General features: G+C 35.7%; 1 protein-coding gene across 1 annotated transcript in view; it reads right to left on the minus strand.

The window, feature by feature from the left end:
- Positions 1 to 22,329, minus strand: part of CARS (cysteinyl-tRNA synthetase) — a gene marked incomplete at its 5' end in the record, with an annotated part of 24,775 nt that extends 2,446 nt beyond the window's left edge. The window contains 18 exons of the mRNA XM_010016620.1: positions 843 to 902; positions 2,282 to 2,349; positions 2,724 to 2,804; positions 7,159 to 7,240; positions 10,109 to 10,177; positions 10,695 to 10,884; positions 12,328 to 12,425; positions 13,432 to 13,535; positions 13,831 to 13,960; positions 14,168 to 14,296; positions 14,830 to 14,942; positions 16,770 to 16,891; positions 18,106 to 18,194; positions 18,947 to 19,087; positions 20,095 to 20,244; positions 21,219 to 21,317; positions 21,791 to 21,887; positions 22,197 to 22,329. Coding sequence (XP_010014922.1) covers positions 843 to 902; positions 2,282 to 2,349; positions 2,724 to 2,804; positions 7,159 to 7,240; positions 10,109 to 10,177; positions 10,695 to 10,884; positions 12,328 to 12,425; positions 13,432 to 13,535; positions 13,831 to 13,960; positions 14,168 to 14,296; positions 14,830 to 14,942; positions 16,770 to 16,891; positions 18,106 to 18,194; positions 18,947 to 19,087; positions 20,095 to 20,244; positions 21,219 to 21,317; positions 21,791 to 21,887; positions 22,197 to 22,329 — 1,955 coding nt within the window. The remainder of the gene's footprint in view (positions 1 to 842; positions 903 to 2,281; positions 2,350 to 2,723; positions 2,805 to 7,158; positions 7,241 to 10,108; positions 10,178 to 10,694; positions 10,885 to 12,327; positions 12,426 to 13,431; positions 13,536 to 13,830; positions 13,961 to 14,167; positions 14,297 to 14,829; positions 14,943 to 16,769; positions 16,892 to 18,105; positions 18,195 to 18,946; positions 19,088 to 20,094; positions 20,245 to 21,218; positions 21,318 to 21,790; positions 21,888 to 22,196) is intronic.
- Between the last annotated feature and the right edge of the window lie 684 nt (positions 22,330 to 23,013).

The raw sequence follows: 23,013 nt of genomic DNA on the forward strand, positions 1-23,013 counted from the left end.
GCACAGGTTTCTGTGCAGGTCACGGCACAACCAGGATCCAAGTAATTGCACTAAAAATAAACTGAACTTACACTTACCTGTAAACAAGCACATCTCAAAAGCCCTTCCAAGTAATTTATGCCCAAAACAAGGGAATCACCTTCTTGAAAGCTACTTGCAATTTTTGGATGATAAATATTATTTATCTGGTTTTCTCTCTGTACTTGGTGTTCAAAAAGTTTACTTCCTCTTTTAACACAGAAGCACATTTCCTGTGCTGTTAGAGTCATCAGCATGGCAAACAATCTTATGAGTTCATCTCCTCTGGCTGTGTACTCCTCATCCAAAGCCTAAAACCTCCGAGCTATCTCAATTCCAACAGAAGACATAAAATGTGTTTTTACAAAACACTGCATTTCAGAATTTAATCATATGGAACTAGTGGATTCTTAAAGAGAAAAAGAAACGTTTCCACAGATACCTACAATACTGGAAAGGGAAGAAAATAATAAATGACACAAGCAAAATCTTCTCCAAGAGGCATGCAAGATACTACTTTGGCAATTAAGTAATACTGCCTATAGATTGAAATAAGTGCTACACATTCTTCTAGGAAGCTTTTGCAGCCTTTAATTGTGTTTTCAAAGACAGCCTCTCTATGATAGGAGCTGAAAATTCAAACCTGAACTGCAAGCCAAAGGCATTCCAATCAGGAAATTGTAGAAAAAATTAAAAAAAAAAACAAAACGTGGGCCCAGTCAAGCCCAGGCAGAGAGCCTGTGTTCTAATGTAATCTTTCCTGCGTGTGACTTGCTGCTAACACTTTTCTTCAAAACCAGATTAAAAAGGATCTGACCACTTACTTCCTGCTGTTGTTTTTTCCTGGCCGCTTCTTCTTTCTTCCTTTTTTTCTCTTCTTCAATCTATGAGAGGCAATGTTAATGAGTAAAAGGTAACTAACTATTTAATTTGGTTGTTTTCTTCAAATCCCAGCCAGCTAGCTCCCCTGGATATCTAATTACAGGCAGAACTGGCAGCACGACCTGCAGCAAAACCACCATGCCTTATAATTAGAATTGTCTGATACTTCCCACTGAATGTCTTTGATTTCATTTGCTTTTATTCACAGTTAAACCAGTTTTAACTGTCCAGAATGCGTTTTGCATGCAAAGTGTATACGTATAAAAGAATATCTACAAAGCCTGCAAACAAAATGGTCCTGCCATTTCACAGGGGAAAATGGTTTGCAAATTACTTTAAAGAAAGACCATATTTTGCTGATATTTTAAGCTCTTGCCTCAAACTGTGAAAACATTACAGTTCCTTAAGAAGCAGTTGTATCCTTTGATGTTCCTAGGGAAACAACTATCCAAATTTAGCCAACTTACAAAACTTTAAAAAACAAAACAAAACAAAACTCTTATCTCTTTCACTTGCTTAGGAGAGACCTATCACTTCTCCAAGAGCTCTTTCAGTACTTAACATAATATTGTTTCCAGGGAAAATATACTCTAGCTGCAGGTTCCATACAGCAGCTATATACAGACTGCCTTCAAATGTCTTTTTAATGAAAACATCTAGAATTGGCTGAAACTATATTTTACTTCTCCTTTTTCCAGAAAACATCTCCATAGACAGAGAAATGTTGGAAAGTCTTTCAAACATTTCTAGTCATGATGGATTTTACCATTTGTTAAAACTGAAGACAGACATATAAAGTGTTAGTTTGGAATTTTACAAAGACAAATATTAATGCTAGGCAGTACCAGAAGGAGAGTTTCTGTACAGACCTTGTGAATGTGAATTAGAATTCACAATCTTTGTATAGTAATATGTGAATTCTTACCCCCACACCCTGAATATCTCACTCATCCATACTACATCGATTAAGATTTTGCCAGTGCATTTTGTTTCTCCATATCAGATAAGCACAGTCCAATTCTATGGAAAATGTCAACTTCATTTTTACAGACAAAAGAAGTCCAAATTAGCTTCTCATTGGAGTCGTTCTTCCAGAGAGTTAAGTCAGTATGTCTGCAATACTCAACATCCCTTAATTATACGAAAATCTTAAACAAACAAAAAACCTTAGAGGTATTTATTAGGTCCCATACAAAATTTTCAAGAAGCTACTGTTTCAAAAATTATTTTCCTGAATACAGTTAAATTTTAGTATCAATTATATTATTTTCCTTGTTGCTAGCCTAAGATTTTTCTTACAAATTATCAAAGAAATGTAAAAGTATCTATAGTTTACACATTACTTTAAACTTAAAAAACATAGAATGCTTAAACTAATAACCTTTTTCTTTTCTTCTCGTTCTTTCAATAACGTGTCCTTATCCACTAATTTAACCACAGTTGGAAGTCCTAGAGAAGCAAAAACAGATTAATGAATTTCCAATGGTTGAATAGTCAAAGATAAGTGTATTTACCCTACGATAGCTCTTCTGTTTTTGCAAGCTGAACGCAAATACAACTAACTACTCAAAAGTGACTAACAAATTAGGTGCTGTACAAAAAGATCAGAAAGACTGCAATGTACATTTTTATATTATATACATATATTCTAATATACAGTTCTGTAATACATGTTTGTACATCAGAAATATGATATTCTGTAGCTTTGCAGTCCTTGAGTTTGTTTGATTACTCCAGATTAGTCTCAACAGGTTGTTTTCCCACTTCTTATGAAAATAGAAAGACTACAAATAGCTACAAAGTTACAAGACATAACTGGGTACCTTCATGATCTTCAAATCGAACACCAAGTTCAGGAAGGATGTCATCTCGAAGAGCATCACTCAACTGCAGCACTTCAGTGACTGCAAAGCATGAAAAATACTTTTAGTGAAATAGATTTGGCGAAAGTATACTTCTGTCATACTACATAGTTATTTAAATGCAATTAAGAAATTCTGCTCTCACATAAGCCAGAGAAAGATCTTCTGTTTTAAGGTAATAAATCTTTTAAGTAAGTTCTGCCTTCTTTCAGCTACACAGAAGCAGCATGTTTCTTTGCAGCCACTTGAAATTCATAAATTTCTTCCAAGACTGGAAGACATCATTGTTCCTCAAGGGGAACAGGAAGAAAATTCAAGACAAATCAGAAATGATGCAACAATGCTGCCATATTCCAAATCCTGCTGTAGGATTTCCAATAAGAAGGATTAAGAACCCTATTTAAAAAAAATTACAAATGAACATATCCTGTGCTGCATCCAACAGCATCTTCAATGGACTATGATTTTGTTAGTTTGATATCTATACATTTGTCAGAGCAACTGTAATACAAACATCCTCTGTTTCTACAGGTAGTTATCTTTACCACCTTGTCTGACTAAGCTGTTCTGTTTTTTTCAAGCAAGCTAGCTGCATCAGAACTGAGAATTTAGATTTGGCTTTCTGGATGGTCATCAGGGCATCTTTTTTTTTTTTTTTGCAAGCTTATCAAAGAGAAAGTGGTTAAGAACTCAAGACTTAGCTGAAATAAATGCTGTCAGGTCTTAAGAGGAAAATAGATCTTCACAGAAGATATTTAATTGGATCAGAAATTGTATTAGCCAGGAAGCAGCAGAACATTTAAAGAGGAATTAAATACATTGAGAAGACCCCAGTATATTGCTGCTGTGAACTTAATGCAGAGGCATTTTTTATAGAGGGTCTTACACCTACAAGGGAACACCAAGTGTGACAAAATAGATACTTGGGTTAGATGAAACCATGTGTTTATAATAAAAAAATTTTCTCCCTTTCAGCAACTCTCAGCTAGTTAGACCTAAGTCATAATAGGGTCTCAAAGGTAATAATTCTGGCAGTAGAAGCCACCATGCAGACACTGCACTAAACACTGTACATACCAGTGCAGATACAAGTACAATCCCCAAGCCTTGATCTCTTTCATAATTCTAAGAGCACTGAACAGTGAAAAGAGCACCAACTATCCTAATACTGTAAGAAGGAACAGCCACCCTGCTTCACTGCATGCTAGTATTTTGCAACTCTCCCTTTGTATAGGAAAGCACTGCAGCTTATAGAAGGTCTTCTGTTTGCTGTGAACTAAGTCATTATTTTTCTGATCCAGAGCAGCTATACGCAGTGAACCACATTCGTGTTTGATGCAACTCTAAAAAAACCATTAAGATAAACAAGGGATAAGATTACATCACTGGTTGTTAACATTAAAAGGCATTTTCTTTAACCTAGGCAAAGGAATTATGCATACCATATCAAGAATGTATCAGATACGTCTACCGCTTATTCAGTAAAACAGCATCTGCTCAGTTACAAATATTTACTTATCTGAGATCATGAATAATTTAAAGTTTATGAAGAAATCCATCAATGTAGAGAAAAAGGAGTAATGTATAAGAAAACATGTATTACTTATGAAAGGACACATCCTCTGCTCAATCCTCCATCATCCAGAGGAGTCAGCACTGTGCTTCTTAGGGCTGAAATGTACCTGTTCCTTGCATGTGGCACCTCCAGAGCAAAGATGTTTAGGGATTTACTCTGGAGGTATGGAGCTGTTTATGGGCTGCCATGAGATGTAAACCGTTATCATCACTGAGGACAGTGGTCAGGAAAGCAGCTGGCTAGTGCCTTATCACCAGTGCTCAGGGAACACCCTGGCAGCTATGCACAACTTGAGCCTGTGACTCGTTCTCAAACCTCTTCACATTTTCTGTGAATTTCAAGACAGAGTCTTGGATGTGAAACAGACGTGTTGTTGTGAATAGGAACACTGTGATGGGAAGGAAAAGGAGGAACTTAAAAAGCATCTTAAGAACGCTGCATGTTAAGACTGGCAGAAAAGGCAAGAACAGGCATGGTTACAATGATCAAGTTTGTCCCAATTCTGGTCAACTCATGATGTATTAGGAAGTGGGCAGCAGGTTTCCCACTATGTCCTAGAAGCAGCTTAGTGCAAGATACCACATGGTACCAGTACCCATGGCAGGAAATGAAGATGCAGGCAGCTTTCAGTCATGGACACCTTTAGCACAGGGTGGTCAATTTAAGCAGATGTCCATAGGTGAGTAACCAACAACACACCTGCAGACACTTGCTCCTGTTTGAGTACCTGAATAACAATTTGTTGCTAATGAGAATTCTTCCCAAGGATCGGGGCTGCATTAGAGCACAGATCTGCTCCACTGTGCATCCTTGCAGAGACAGCTATGCGGGGTCTTTGCAATTGGTCAGGTATTCAAGTAAAACATCAAGATGCGCAATATAGAGATGCTCTGGCCAACCAATCATTGACAACTTTTGCAGAGGTTTTCTGCATTTCTCTCCCTTGTACAGCTAGCACAGTGTTTTCCTTCTCCTGTTTACCATCATTGCTAGATTTTTTCACAAATCAAGACACAACTGCAAAATGATCAGTGCAGGTCTCCAGTTTGAATACTAATAAGCTTATAAAATAGAGAATTAATTTTTACTAATACATTTGAATGTTAGCCAATCTGAATGATGTTAAAATTTTTATAGAGTATATGCATTTTGTGTCTTACAAGACCCTCAAAGTTTTACAAATGGCTGTTCTGTGACATCTTTTATAGATACAAATACGTGTTTAAAAGTTGTATGTATATGGATGAGAACATTTGTATTACTCTGCAGGTTTTACAGAAGCAGCATACTTTTTACTTAATCTCTAAGAGTACTTGAAGCAATACCGATTATCTTAATTAATATTAAACACCCTGCCGGTATCAGGCTATAATAGGGAAACTCCCTTCACTTACATCCACGTAGAGGCAACATCCCCAGACATTAATCACAATAACTTTTACAGTAATTTAACACTTCCTGCATGCAAGAATTTAATGGGTACAGGGAAACAAAGTAGTATGTCAATGCAGGTCCTGCAACTATATCCAGCTTTATTCTTACTGCCCAATTTACTTCAGGTAAAAAAACCCCAAAACAATACATTCCAAGAAAGTCAAATGCCAGTAAACAGTCTAGCACTAAGTACATTCTAAAAATGAACTACTAGAAGCCCCGTGATATTTAACTTTACCACTGTTAAGAATGAGGATCAGTTTAGCTCAACCATCAGAATGCAAAGGGGAAAAAAAGCCTCATATAAAATGAGAATGTCCATTAAATACTGAAAAGACCAAAGAGCACATTTTTGGCTGAGGATATACACACGAACTTCTTGAATGAATTTAAGTTACAGAAAACATGTGCTGTTGGAACTAATAAGCATATTTCTCAGCATCAATTAGGCCTACAGGCGTTTGAGAGTAAGAGTGGAGTAGTCACATTAATAAATACAGCTTTGTGCTTTTAGGGTAAACTTACTAGCCCTCAGAAGAACTCAAAACAGTAGCAGAATTAGGGTTCAGAATCTGCCAGCTGAATAGGTTATCAACCAGGCACCGCAAGTAATTTCAGATTTCTGTATATGTGTTTTATATATTAAAAATGCCCTGTTTTGCCTTCAAGTACAAATTTCAGTGTAAAAGGAGTTTAAGAAAACAATAACCCAGTACACATTGAAGACATGTAGAATTCCACAGGCAACTGCAGAAAATAGCAGGAGCTCCATTAGGAACTAATCAATCAGTAAAATCAAAGAAGGCTTAATGGAACAACCTCTTTAACACTATATAGTTCTGCTGCCAACATATACAGCATGATCAAAGCTTTTCAGAGGGGAAAAAAAAAAGCACCCAAAACAACTTCTAGCAAACTCCCAGATGTGTACTCGAAAGAGAGCATTCAGTTAACATCAGGAGAGCTACAATTCCAATTATGCTAGCAAATAAGAAGGTACATCTCTGGCTATTTAAACACAGACAGTATCATTGTGTAGCAATCTACATTTTCAAAAGAAAGCAAGCTCCCTGGGGGAGGAGATCATTGGTACTTCCATACCTGGAAAGCAGGGAGTATCCTAATCTAAAGAAACAACAGCTAGTCCTAGTCCTGTCATTCCAGAACTTTCAGATTCTTTAGGAAATTAAACAAAAATTAGTTTAGCAGCCTGTAAAAGATTTCCAAATTAAAGAGACAGTTAGCAGAAATGCAAATATTCATATCTCCTCCGATTTAAACATCTCTAAGCAAATAGAGACTGTATCAGCTGGCTCAACCCCCCAGTTTGATTCCTGCGACTTCCAAGTTTCATGTGCAACAACACAGGAAAAAGTGAATTCTCACCTTTCTTCTCTCTGGCAATTTGTCGCACTCCTTCTCTGAACTCAGAAAGAACTTGTAGGTATGGCATCACTGTAGATTCAATCTGCAGGATAATTATTTCTACAGTTAGATAATCATCATTTAGATATAAAACATGTCCTTATGCGCTTTATATTTATGTGGGATGGAATTTGACCCTTGGGTAGATCTATATCAATACAAATTGTCATTGCTCTACTGATGTCAAAGGGTAGATGATAATTTGCATTAGCTGTCAATTTTCCTTTTGTGCAGATAATGTCAACTTGTGAAGTTCTGCCTCTCCCCATTCCTTTTTCCTCTCCTTTCAGTTACAGATACACCAGTTCCACAGAGTTATGCTGCAGACTAGCTAACTATAATGCAGTACAGGGATAAAACCAGCACCCAGAAAGATCTGCCCTTCATGTTCTGTGTTTCTTACTTGGGTCCAGCTGCTTACCAGACATAATACCAGGTGAAACTGATGTTAGGACTTATTTTTGTTAGAACATGGATCTGTTCATCAGATGTTAGCTTATGCTAATTGTATTTATTTCCAATACAGTGGGGTTGTCTGTCCTCACACAACTCTCCTTGACAAAATGCAGGGAGAAATTACTGTTGAATTATTTCAGGTCTAAGCAAATGTTGGTCTTGAAAGCTCAAAAAAAACCAAACAAACAACCAAAAAAAACCAAACAAAAAAAACCACAAACAAACCCACCCAAACAAAAAAACAAGTCCTGAGAATCCTGCTCTCAATGGCAGTGAATAGCAACACAAGCAGTTAGTGAAGAGCTGCGAACCATTATAAAAACAACTACGGCTCAACGCTGTCTGCCAACACTTCTCTGGAATCCTAAGAGAAGCCAGGCATCCAGGGAACTGCTAAATTTTAAAGTTTCATTACTTTAGAGGGTAAGGGAAAAGTGAGAAAAAAATTGCACACTTCTGTTTCCCCATACAGTTTCCACTGGTCTCACATCTGTTAAATCTCCGTAACAAATTTATGTGCAATTAACAGATAAGATAATCCATTATACTCTAAAAGTGCCTATATCAAAAGGAGCTGACGGACTCTGTTAAAACTGTTCATAAATGTGAGTACTATGCAACCAGCTTCTAAACTGGAAGCACTGCTGACAAGTGTGGCAGAAGGAAGAGACTCTGGAAAGTGAGCAACAGTTGTACCTCCACTATACCCTCTACACTGAAACTAGCTTAACATGCAAATCGGGTAGTGTCAGGAAAGCATGCACTGTCACTACTTTCATCAGTCATTTAAAGATGAAAGGCTTGTATTTCCAGAATAACTAACTTGACAGCAATGCTTAATTCATTTGGAAAATGAGACTGCTGGAACCTAAGGTTTCCTGACTTCAAATCTCTTCTATCCTCTTTCAAGTAAATTACTGAACCATGGTAATTAAGCTAATTGTTCTTTCAGAGCTTTTGAAGAAGATTACGCCTTTTTTTGGAGATAACGACTGCATTGGTTTCTTCATCTCCAATTTAGACAAAGAAACAAGAGGCCTGATCCACAGCCTTCTGTAATTAATAAGTTTTCCAACCTTAAAATCACCTGGCAATTTCTGCCAAGAAAAATACATATCTGCATGAAAGACTGAAAGAGGGTATAATATTTAATGACACAGTCAAAACATTTGTGATATTATGCATCTTTAAATTGTAATGTTTAAAACCAGTAACATCCTAGTTGCTAAAAAAAGAAGTTTCTTCTGTGTAACGGGTGTTAGCATAAGATTCTTCTGACTCTACTACCCTTTGCCACATTATTTTAAAGGAGTGAAAGGGCTTAGCTTCTTGTTCCAAGCTATTGCCAGTCGTTCCATTGCCAATCTGTTGTAAAGACTGCCTGAATGAAGTGCTAAATATAAATCTAATTTTCATTTTCCCTAAAAAGATGTTAAGATGCTGCTTTTCTTCTGAAATACAAAATAATTTGGAGCCAAATTGAAATTCATCACTGATGGGGTTTGGTGTGCAATACTACGCATCTACCTTATTATCCCTGTTACATCATTACTGGAGATTTCCACAGCACAGCAATGTAAGCATTTGCATGGGCAAGTATCAATTGAGTATTTATTCATTTTCTTCAACCACAAGCAAGCTTTCCTCTTCCTTCGATGAAGAAAAAGTTTAGCTTTTTTATTACACCACAAATGTTTTAATTATTCCTTCTAAGGAGGAACAGAAAAACATATGGTCACACCTTTGAATTCAGAAAAAACCCTGAAAACGGCACTGATTTGTTCATGTAAAAAATTTTCATATGAATGAAGAAAGCAAAGTTGATAGCTTTCATATGGAGTTATTTCTCCTGCCTGCACCACAAAACATTACTGTTATTACAGTGCCCATCAGCACTTTTATCAGGTATCTCCCAAGTATTTCCAAAATAATTCTGCATCAGTGGAACTGTGGGTGACTGCTGGGTGACCAAAGCAAAACAGCCTTCAAAAGCCAGATAAAAACTGTGGCTGAAAATGAGATCAGAGAGATTGAAACACGGATAAAACTCCAGCTGCCTCCAGGCTGGTTTTTGGTGTACCACAAGGAAGTTTAATCGGTATAATTATATTTTTGAAACTACTTAACATACAAATGCTTGTAATGAGTCTTTAGACTGTAGCATGTGCTGCCTGTAGCTCACATGTGGTTTCTTAAACAGACTCATCATTCAGAAGACAAGATAATTCTTTTTCTGGTTGCTATACAATTTGTCTGTCATTAAATCAAACCTATAAAAAAACCTCAAGTCTCATAAAAGAAAAATCCTACTTCCTAAGCCAATTAGTTACTTCAGAGTCAAAAGTTAAAAGCAGAAAGAATGCAATTCAGCTACATATAATGCCATCACTTTATCTAACCTAGTTTTCAAAGGACACAGAATAATTTTGTATAGTGTACTTTGTCCTTCACTTACATTTATGTTTTGACTATTTCCTCCAACAGGAAAACCAATTGCGTCATCACTTTCTATGGCACCAAAAATCTGGTCAAATAGGAAAAAAAAAAAATAAAAAAATAAAAGGTTGTATACATCAAGTCATAGGTATGTGAAAACTAAGCAAAATCACATGTACTAAAGTTTTGAAGCCACCTAGTTCTCATCTAACCCACAATTCACTGCTCTAATAAGATGATGTTTTGGGTTTTATTTGATACAGCATACTAAGTATTGGCTTTCAGATTCAGCTTTAAAGCAGTAAGATTTGACATTCTGACTTCATATTTTTTATACTATCTAATTTTCCTTGCACATATCAGGGGCTCTCCACTATTCAGCAAAACATTAGCTGAAATTATAATGTAGCATAAAGGACTCCAGATTGTTCTGGCTGCAGTACACACTGCAATTAGGGGTTGTTTTGGTTGCGGGGGAGGGGTGTGGAAGATCTCTATTTTCCTACAAGACTTAAACACAGACTCTACAGATCCCTACATACTTGAAAAACACAACAGTTAAATTGCACAGTGCAATAGCAATGTTGCCACTTGCTATTACATACCTTTAGCATTTGAGTGAGATAGGAACTGATGTTTTCTAAAAGAAGTCTGTTTGGCATTTGTCTGGAAGATTTCTTTGCAGCAATATAGGAGTTACTCTGACTGACTAATGAACGCATTTCTTCTAAGACAGAGCGAGTGTCAATATTGTCACACAGTGCTTCATGAATTGCTGCCTTCTTGTCGCAAAAACTAAGAAGAAAAAAAATCTTTCTTTACTATTAATGTCAAAAGTATCTGCAACCTACTCTGAAGAATCTCTGTTAGAAAAGTAAGGGGACTTATAAGTGAGATAATCTTTTGTTGGTCGTAGTTTATATTTTGAGGAAAAACAAACGAGTGAGAAAAAAAGGCATTATCACTACACTGCTGTTTTGCTGCTATGGTCAAAGGCAGGCAGGATAATCTCATTGGCAACAACTATCCAAACACATTATATCAAACACTTTTTCAGCAACTGACCTTTTCATACCACTTTTTTTTAAGCAGTATAAACTGCCTATTTAGTATCTTCTTGTACCCTTTTTTGCTTTATAGTATTGCTCTCCTATCCCTGTGTACCAGCCAAGTACTCTGTTTAGTATCTTTCCAGTGAGAAGCACTGATTTGGAAGTTAACTTACCACAAACTGAAGTGTTATGAAGCTGTTACAAGCAGATACAAAGAATAAATTCATGCAAACATTTGTAATGTTCATGAATAGGCGTAATAGGTAATACGGTATGTTAGGTACCATTTCATTACACAAGGGGTACTACTGTTTCAAACACACTTTTTCCAGAGAAAAGGAACGAGAAGTGGTAAAGAGACAAAAACAAATATCCATGAAGCATATCTCCTGTTCCTCCCACTTTTTTCTCCCTTCCTTTTGCCCTCTCTATTACTTATTGTCTTCCTTCTTTTTTTAAAAAAGGGTTCTCTCTACCAGCCTCAAGTTGAAGATGAAATTTTCACAGGACATCACTAAATAGAAGCATCTGCACTTGGTCCTTGAATAGTCAACATCTCTGTCCACAGTGAAGTGAACTAGGAACAATTTTAAAACTGGATCATAAGATTAAATTCCACACATAAAAGAAGTCATATAGGAAGCTGTTCATATTACAAATAATAGTAATTTTGTTATCAAAGTAAAAAACTGCAGTATTGATATCACCGTCTCTCTCAAGAACATGTTTTCAAACATTGGCACTCTGATCTTTTGTGCTTTTAGTCAGGTCATTTAGCTTCCATTTGTCTCAGTATGCTTACTGCACTCTGAAATGTGTAAAATACTATTTCTGCAGCTGTAGCGCCATGAATTATCCATTACTTCTTACACAGGACAGCATTACAAGCAGTGAAGAAAATGACAGCTATTTAACAAGTTCTCTTTCCCTTCACAAACAGGGTAATAAGGCATGCCAGTGTACCTAACACAAATGAAAGGGAAATTAACAATTTCAGCTATACTTCATAAAGCTGTTGCAAAATTAAAATCACTAGCTTGTACAGAGTTGGGGGTACTCGATGGAAATGCTACAGACTTGTAAACATCACTATATACACAGCAAGTCGTTTTACAAGGAAAAAAACCCAACAAAACATGTAGCTACACGATGGCTATTTGCAGAGAAGTAGGGATGCTCCACTCACTTTCTGTTCAGCTCCGCTTCCTGATTTTCCCATTTCTGAAACTGGCCTGTCACATCAGTGGGAGCTCGAAGAATATCCTTCACATTTAAAAAGAACTCCTATAAAAGAAGAATATAGCTAAATATTGGTTTAAATTAAATACAAGCAGTATTTACTAAGAATAGGCATTATTTCTTAATTAGACTCCTAAAGTTTATGGTTTCAATGTTGGTTCAGCCAAGATCTACTGAATGTTTGTCAAAACAAGGTAACCCACACATTTTGCATAACTTTGTAAATCACAGCTAGACTGTAATTCAGTTCTATCTCATGGCTCTGCATGATACACTACGATACTCTAACACCAAGCTGCTCAAATCCAATACCATTTTTAAAAAGTTTAGGCAATAATTCTTAAGGCAGATTTTTAAGTGTGTTGCGAGTAACAGAAGCGGAAGAATAAAAATAGCTTTATAGTGAGGACATATTTTATGTGGTCATCCAGCATGGAGAAAAGTCATGTTCACTTATTCTGTGGCCTAAACTAAGCATTTTTTATAAAAAGCAGAAGAACTTCAGCTGGAGAGACAAAGATTAACCATCTCAAAATGCTGTACAGCCTCCTTGAGAGAAATGTGGGTTTAAATCATGGCTCCAAACTAAGCAGGAAAAGGAACTGTGCCTGGCCCCTCACATATGCCCGCAAGGCACAGGGTCAAACGCTCAATGTATGTGGTAAGATGACAAGGTAGGAATGATACTCCCCCTTTAGCTATCTTTGCGTAAGATCTGATCTGGTAGACATGTTACGAGAGTGTCTGTTGGACTTAGTCCCATAAGCAAGCTGAACTGAGAAACTAATCTTGTGTCTAAGTGCCAAGCTGCTCAGAGATGTCAAAACTTGGAGAGAGCACCCAGCTGCAGAGAGATGTAGTTGTCTGTGGAATTTACATATCTCGAATGTTCAATGATAGCTACACAAACACTGTGACTTCCCACCTGATGAATGCAGAAGTCAAAGTCAGTCTGTGGATATGTCCTATATATTCTTGGGTTTTATTCCTTGACACACATATGAAAACACAAAGCTTAAAGAGCTGGAGAAGGAACAGAAAACTTACTTACATTCATAAACTTTTCATACTGAATAGCTGACTCCATAGTATTATTTGAATAATCCAGTGTATCCTTCCAAGAGTGCATGAGGAACGCCAACCGTAGCTGTCGTGCTATTAGGAGTTTCAAAATATACAAGGAAAATAATCATAATCTAAATCATTTTTATGGCCTCCAATACTGCAGTGGCTAAGAACATAGGTTTTAATATTCTTATTATTAAAATATCTAGCAAAAATGCAAGAACACTATAATCCATAATGATAACACTGACAAGGAATAGAAGAACAAGGAAGCTGTTCTAAAGTTAGTGAAGAAGACAGACATCTGAAATTAGGCTGAATAACAAAATTACCAGTCACCACTCAAAGTACATCAAAAGCATTCACATTCCAAAATAATTTTTACCTGTATGTTTCTTCAGTGCATCTTTAATGGTAATGAAATTCTTCAAAGATTTGGACATTTTACAGCCGGCAATTGTTAAGTGGCCAGTATGCAGAAAATACCGAACCCAGTGATCATTTTCAAAGTATGCCTGCAGCAGAAACAAAAAAGCTCAAAGACCCAACACTCTTTACATATATATCATGAAGTAGGAGAATTTAAGAATAAAATCCTAAGAAAAGTTGTGCTTACACAAAACACAAAACATTTTAAAAAATAATTAATGGATTTGTCTAAGTTGCAGTCAAGCAAAGCACGTCACTTTTTCACAGCAGAAACTGAAGGCCAGTTCATTCACCTCAGACTGTGCCAGTTCATTGTCATGGTGGGGAAACCGGAGATCAAACCCTCCTCCATGAATATCCATTGACTCTCCTAGAATGGATCCAGCCATTGCGGAACATTCAATGTGCCAACCTGGACGACCCTGTTAAGAAAAAGACATTACTTGGCTATTAGTTAATGATCCTCCTCTCCTGCCTATCATTCTCTCATTGGTCTGTCCCTAAGCAGTGACACACCTGAAGAGATACAGTGTTACCTAGAAAAAAAGAGTCTCAGTTTCAGCTTTCTAGAAGTATACTGTTTGGTTTAAAGATCAAACACAGCATATACATCTGCGATGCTTTGATTATTCTGCCTATCATTATTTTTAAAAATACATTAATACATTTGATCACAAGGAAAAAAGGATATAGACATTACTGCTCATAAAGCCCTTAGATAAACAGAGGATAAATGACCAGGAACAGCCATTGTGAGCCTGCACGAAGACTTCTGTTCAAAAAGTATCAGACAGACTGATACACATCCTAAATTATTAAATGAACATAGTAACAGAATCTACGATTGAATATAAGATCCCCATAATCTACACATTATGAGGTGAAGCAAGGTATTTGTTTAACATGCTATTTAATAAGGGGCAGAAGAACTAAATCCTGATTATAATGTCCTTACCTTTCCCCATGGAGAGTCCCATGAGGGTTCTCCGGGCTTGGAGGATTTCCATAAAGCAAAGTCATTTGGAGAATTCTTCTCACTTAAGCAATCAGCTGAGATACTCAGGTCACCTTCCAAAAGAGAAAATGTAAATAAATAAATTTTACTTTAACACCAGCATTGCTGATTTTTGGCCTTGTTGCACCTCACATCAAGTGAATTAAAAAAAAAAAAGAAAAAAAGAAACAAAAAAAAAAAAAGAAAAGAAAAATAATCGGAAAAGAAAAATCCTCATAATCACCCTTGATACTCCTTTGGGGTTTTGATTAATTGTTTGGTTGACAGGAAATCTGACAGCAAGTCAGATGCACTAAGTTTTGACATGAGATTCATCTAGATTCTCTCTGCAGGCACAATTCCAATATTGCAGTTACAGAAAAAGAAATACGGAAACAAAAACCCTTATAACTCATAGCAAGTAAAACCGTGGAATCAATTCACTCTAAAACTAGAAGGATCCAAATTAGGACTAGGATTGCCTTAATCTGCACACGCAACATGATCATAGCATATTTCTTGCACCCATTATCTCAGTTGCTGCACAGAAAGTCTATGTTTACTGGTTTGTTACCATCATAGATGTGTTAGGCACTATTTGCTGTTAGTTTTTATGATCATAAGGTGGTATCTTTCATCATAACATCTGTAAAACACAGAATTTACCATTTCTGCTGTACTGTCCAAGACTAGAAGTCATTAACAATACCACCTACTGTGTAAGAGTCAAAGACAGGTTAAAGACAAGACTGTTGAGGTTTAACCTGTAAATTAATTCTGACATATAGGTTGAGATACCTGCCAACTCAATCGTTTAGAATATCTAACATCGTGCACTTTAACAGTATTGAGCTTTTATTTACATTAAGTGCAATTTCAAAGCTTAGCATTTCTGTTGCCTTTAACAGTCAAAATGATAAGGACAATCATCACAAATGAGTTAAAGCAGCTAAACTGACATGCAATACTTGACATATGCATACTCTTGGTTAATTACATTAATCACTTAGCATCGGTTCCTATTTGCAAAAGGACACAACAATTCAGCAAAAAGTGACTGAATTTGTGGTGGGAATGATATATTCATATTACCACAAAGATGGTGGTTTTAAGCTAGCACCTTTTATTTCACATGGAAGATTTCAGCTATAAGGGTTTGAATTACAAAGAAAAAAATGATCTTACTCATTTTAAGCTGCATTTCTCAGATATTGCTAGTTTCACGTAGCATAAGTGCCCTAACTTCCCCTAGTATGAGTGTTATATTAAAACCTTTCAATGTTTTTCTGACAGAATTTGTGGATGATCTGCTACTAAAACTGTACAATCTTAGAAGCAGATAACTAATGAGTCTGGTTTAAGTATTTAAAGCTACTCCTCTGCTATGGCTAAACTTAAAAAAAAAAATTAAAAATCTCCATATTTGGATTTAGTTCAACATAACAATATTTAAAAAGTAGAAAGAGTTCTGGTAGGAAAGAGGAATCCAAATATTTGGCATGAAAGAACTACAGCCTTATGTGGAGTGCTTTCACTTGGTATGTGGAAGACCCACCTTCAAATCTGCTCCTCTTACTTTGAACCAGATGAACAGCCAACTAACTGGACTATAGTCAAATGACTGAGCTATTAACAATTATGACCAAAAAATCCAACCCCAACAAACAAAATCAACCCAAAACCAACCTATAATGAATAATGTTTCTTGGTATTTTCCAATTAAAAACTTTCATGAAAGCACTGGCTGAAACTACAAAACTTTGGAAAAGAAATCTATGGGTAAAGGAAGTGCAGTGAGTAAACCAATTCTGACAGTAACTTTGATCTAAATGTCAGTGAAATTAATTGAAGAGATCAACACACCATCAGTTTGTTCAGCAAATGTTATTTCCCCTTTTTACCTTCACCCTCTTGAAGAGCTTTTTGATCACCTACAGCTTCAGGAACCAACTTAGCATAGGAGTGTTTTTCATTGGAATCAAACTTCACAGTATCAAAGTATACAGATCCATTGGACACATACCTGAAAAGTTAAAGATTATTATTTAGCTAACTTTCTACCAAGACTTAACTGAATTTTATCCCAGAAATCACTGTGTTAAACTTGCGTTCTCTAGTGAAACCACATACAGTATGGTACTGCTCAGTACTCTAAAGATGAATTAGGTGAGCCTAAGTTTTAAGGGCTTACCATAAAGACTTCAGACAGATCATCGAAAGTCATAATAAAATTGACCACAGGGAAAACAACTAACATCTTTTTTGTTAAACTCTTATGAGGTGAGACATGAAATTACACTCCCAAGAGAAGAAATATTTACAATACCTCTGATCCTTTTTTTGTATGTATTATATTTTGCAATAATACAATCTGATTCTGTGTATGTTTGACAGTTCATTTTGTCCTACTTCACTCTGTTAATTTTGTCTCACAACAGCCATAATAAAAACTGACACTAAGGTAAGTTTCAGCACCACCAGGAATGCTGATAATTCAGAACAAAAAGTTTTGCAATGCCCCCATTCCTGGTTTTGGTTTGGTTTTGTTTTGGGTTTTGAGGTCTTTTTGGTTTGGTTTGGTTTTGTTTTTTATAAAATTTTAAAATGTAGGTTTAAAAGGAAGAACATTCAAGAGGAATTATGGCAGTCTGAACCACAGTTTGCTTTTTTCACAATTAAAAATACATCCATATTGGGGAAAAAAAAAAACAGAACTCAAAAATTTCAGAGGGGAATCTAACATGATACTCAGGAATTTCTAGAGTATTAGCTTGATTTCCACAAATATTAGACAATGGCAGAAAAAGAGTTCATGATTACTTTAAAAAAAAAATAAAACAAATAACTTACGTTATTTACAACTGAGTTCTAGATACGTGCTGAGGGGTCCATTTTTGAAAGCCCTTGCTGAAGGCCAGGAGTCAAATATGGTTCAAGTGAATGGAACTTTGGCTATTTATTTTAATGAATGAGGATTTCTCCGTATAAATTTAATAACCTAACTTCTGTTTTTGTAAGACATCACAAAAAATACAGAATAGCGCATTTTCATCAAGTGAGAAATAGTCTTTTGCAAAGAAACATGTAGTTTCTTTATTTGATAAAACACTACTCCAGGAAAAGACTACTATGGCATATGAGAACAGAAAAACCAGTTCACAGGTAAGTGTTCAAAGCAATCATTCTAGCCCTGATACAGTATAAGCACACAACAAAAGCATCCGGTAGCAAACTTACCCATAACCATTATCCACAATCTTTTTCACAAAATCCACAATTTCTGGCACATATTCACTAACCCGTGTTAAAACATCTGGAGGTAAAACCTACAGATAAAAAGTAGAATTTTTCTATATATAATTATTCATACATATAAAATATGCATTAATATATATATATTATACATCAGTTGAAAATTGGCTCAAAAGCAAGGGACAGCCAAGATTCCTATTTCAAATTTTCTGTTCTGAAACAATGTGCTGTGGCCATTTTTATCTTAGCCTTTAAGGCAATGTTAACAACCAACTACTGCAGGAGATGTCAGCTCTTCCATTTATTGCAGTTATGACAGAACAGACAAGTAGTCCCTCTGACTTGCAGGTAAATAAATAAACCTTCACTGATCTGAACCATTGCATACGACATGGCATTTCGTCTGTAACTTGTCCTTGACTGTTATCGTCACACAATTTCTTAGTGGCTGAAGACTGGTAAGCAGTCAGTCTAAATGTTGAGGTTGGCAGCACTCTCCTGTGCACCTAACAGTCTCAAACTTCTCAAACTTCTGGATCAGTTGTTGGTCATAAGCCCATGTTACACCAAAGGGAAGGGATGGAGTGTACATGTCAAACTTGATCAGCAGTTAACTGGCTCTGGTAACATACACAATTGATTCAAGACTGCTGGGATGGAATCAGAACAGGTGTTAATTTAACAGCTACCTATTCACATTAAAGACAATAGTTTATTAATAAGGTTGAATCATGAGGTCTTTGAAGGCTATTAAGGAGCTAAATTATATTCTGGGTATTATGAGGCATGGCACACTTTTAGAAGAGAAAACAGTTTGCTTACTTACATTGAGTGCTTCCATATCCTTGTGAAATTCCCCTTCCCAGAATTTGGGGAGTTTTGAGAATATGGAATTGTCAGTCACCTGACTGCCAAATTTTGTGTCCAACCAGTCAGACAGCAAATCTTTGGCTTCTTCCAACAGTCTCTATAAAACATTAATGGTAAGTACAAGTGATCAAACACTTGCCCTGTTTAAACTCTGCAGAAAGATCTTACTTCGCACAGAGAGGTCTACTTGAAGAAAAAGACACTTGGCTATGAATACAGAGTAATCCATGCTTCTACCAGATTTTTATCATATTGCCCTTCATAAACATGGATGAAGCAATCAGAGGAAGAAAGATACACTGGTGATATCTGTTTTGACATCAATCACTTAAACAGGCATGTGAGACTTCCACTGGATGGGACCTGCAGCTGTATCACATCACCTGCTCCTCCCCCCACTACTGGATAATATAAGAGAAGCCTTACCATGCACATTGCTAAAAAGTGTTTGAAAGACTAATCTGAACATCAGTCTTACATTAAAAATATACTTCCTACAGCAATTACCATAAATAATCTAAAAGAAAAAAAAGATGAAAGTGGAAATCAATTATTAAAAGACACTAGTTATATTGACAGTACTGAACCCCAATAAAGTCAACAGGATTATTGTAACTAAATGTAACTATCTTTGGATAAAAATTATCCTGAGCTTATATTTTTGGGATGTATTTTCTTGTCTGATCAGAGACAGAAACACTTGCATAGAAAACTGCCACCAGTATTGAAACGTCATAAATGCATATTCACTAATCTATACTGCAACTAGTTCATCAGCACAAAAGAAGTCAAAGAGAAACTCTGAATACATGTAAGAGAAAAATCCTCACTGGAAAGGCAAAATTAACTGAGTAATTGTCATGGGGGAAGAGGGAGGGAATTGATAAAAACAGCATCCAAAAACTATATAGCTGAACTCAAAGATCAAATTTCTTTTATGGAATGCAAAGTACTACAAAGTCCTCAGCCCTACATTTCCTCTTTTTATGAATAAAAACATTTCTAATATATCAAGGAATAAGATAAAATTATTTTTAAACCCCCTAACAATTATAAGCTAAATACAATTAAAAAAAAAACAATTTAAAAGGACCTCAAACTGACCTCATGACACCTGTTGATCTCTTCTTCAGGGAGTTTAGTTTGCACAGCTTCTTGTAGAGGGTCAAAAGCAGACTTCACTGCATTCTGAATTCTTTCCAACATTTGCTTTTTATCTGGGTCTGTTGTCTCCTTTAATTTAACTGAAAAGAGCTACAATTAAAAAAAAAAATAAAATTTAGAAAGCAACTTGCAGTACGGTAGCACTATGTTCCACACACAATGTATTATCCTATCCCCACAGTACCTTGCTCATGATGAATAATAATTATGCCACATAAAAAGCTTTGATATCAAACTACTGAAACATACTCCTCGTCAGAAATATAAGTGAAGTCAAAGAATTTAGGACACACCCAAATTCAGTTTTTCAAAAAGACTTTGTAAACAACTACATCATCATTACTGTTGTTTAGAAATTATCATTTTCTGTGCAGTTGATCACTTTAATTACACAGTTGATTATCACAAATCTGAAAAGGAGAAGCTCTAATGTGAAACAGAGAGAGATTAAATGCTATGCTTAGGAGACCATGTCAGGCAACGATGGTTAGGCAAAATTTCCAAGCCTCCTATTCTCAGGCCTGTATTCAATTCATTAGACTGATCCATCTCTTTGTGATCTGTAGTTCTAAAAATGACCAGAGAATCACCCTCCTCCACCCTCAGCCCAGCATACAGAATTTATCAAATTCCTAAAGCTTTGGAGACATTTTGGTCTTTCCACGGCCACCAATCTTACAAGCTTTAAAAAATTATGGACATACCACCATTTCAAAACTACTTTAAAGGGTTATTTTTGAAGTTTGAATTCTAACACACAAACATCTAATACCCCAACAACAATATACACACACTTGCAAACAAGTTCTGTGGACCTAAGTCAGGCATGCCTTTTACACCGATAGTTCTTGTCAATTCTAAACCAACGGAAAAATCAAAGCAATGTGCAGTTCCAATAACATCTCTGATTTGTGTGGTACCAGTTCAATAGAATAATTTTCAATAGAGTAACTGACACCAGCAGAAAGTTTAAGGAAGTAGCAAAGTCAGACATTTTTTAGATTCTTTGCTACATTATTGAGTAAGAACCTAAGATACTAGCAGACACTAAATACCATGCCAACCTCTGAGGCAGTTTTAACATCTTCAAGTAGCTGATCTGGTGCTGATTTGTTCTCTCTATACCGTTCAAAAAGGTAATTTTGTCTTGCTCTCTTGATGATCTACAAAGCAGAAACATAACATTTTTGTGAATCAAGTCTCTCTTACATACCAAAGGCATTTCAGAATCCCTCCTAATTTGTCAAGCTACAAGAATTGCATGCAGTAATACAAATTAAACACACCATACATAGTTATTCAGCTACCTCAACAGAGTTAATAGGTATCTGAAAAACAGGCAAATAAGTTATCTTTGTAAAATGCTTAGTCTTCATACTTATGACAACATACATTTGCATACAAGAATACAGGCTTTGCTACCAGAGGAATGCTACAAAACAGAAAAATTAAAACAAACAAACAAACAAAAACAAAAAAACTCCTCACCAAAACAATCAATGGCTTTGCATACAAAATGTATGTAAGTTAATGAGCGTAAGATTTACCTTGGCTTATCAAACAGCAATTACATGTGACACTCTGACTTCCATGCTGAAAGTACAATATTTTAGATTGCAATTTAAAAAGACCTTACCTTATCATCAATATCTGTAATATTCATACAATAGAAAACGTCATATTTAAAATAATCCCTCAAGATTCTTCTCAGGATATCAAATGAGATGTATGACCTAAAACATAAAAGATATAAGGGTGTTTTTAGTGAGCACCTCAAGTCTGTTTCTGTACTATGCACAAACTACTTCAATCTCAGAGACAATAATTTTACAGCAGTTTTAATTTTCACTTATTGACTTGTAAGTTTTTAATCACACAATGACATAATATTATAACAAGCTTTTAATCTTAAATTTGAAGCATTGAGTCTAACAAGGCTATTTCTAGTAATACACTCATCTAAATAAAGTGCCTTTTCCTATTAATCTTTTGCTTCCAATAGGCACTGTTATTACCTACATCAGAATAAGGAATTGCAGTACCTGGCATGTCCCATGTGAGAAGCATCATAAACTGTTGGACCACAGCAGTACCACAGGACCTTTTTTCCATTCTGAGGCTGAAATATTTCCTTAATTGAAAGGGAAAGTACAGTGATCAGAAGAAATTGAAGACCTCAGGCCAGTAACACTGCTTTTGGAGATTAGAATGTGAAAACATGGATTATAAATACAAAAAAGGAATAGTTATTTCACTCCCAGTTTTGTGTAAGGAAAGATCACTACTAGTTTTATCATGTAAAAGAGATAACAGGGTGTGGCTGCTTCAGTTATCTGTACTCTTATCAATCAAGATATCAGATTACAAAGAATTGGACTAGTCAAGGCATTATTCAAGCTGTGTTTGTGAAAGATAAGATCAGGCTTTCTTTTGAACTGAAAAAGGTTACAGAGGATAATCATTTCACACATACTTGGATACTACATCCCATATAACATTAGTATTCTTAATATTTCCTCTCTTTCCCAAAGGACCTTCAAACAAGACTGCAAGAAGTTTACCAGTTTCTATTACACAGATATCCAGAGAAACTGTGATTTTATTCTACTCACATTGCCTGTACTTGTGTGGATTACAGTTGAACCTCTGCCTGGCTATTTTCCATGATCATAACTTGCATTTGGGAAGTACATATAATGCAACATACACATACATACACACACTTATAAGGTATATTTATTGTGTAGAATAGATATAAATATACAACATATATAAATTTTATAAATATACAATTACATATTAAAATACATAATATACAATATTTGTTTTGTGCAGTAACTAATATCTAATATAGAAATA

Source organism: Nestor notabilis, unplaced genomic scaffold (genome assembly GCF_000696875.1).
Source record: "Nestor notabilis isolate BGI_N333 unplaced genomic scaffold, ASM69687v1 scaffold31506, whole genome shotgun sequence".
Taxonomy (NCBI): domain Eukaryota; kingdom Metazoa; phylum Chordata; class Aves; order Psittaciformes; family Psittacidae; genus Nestor; species Nestor notabilis.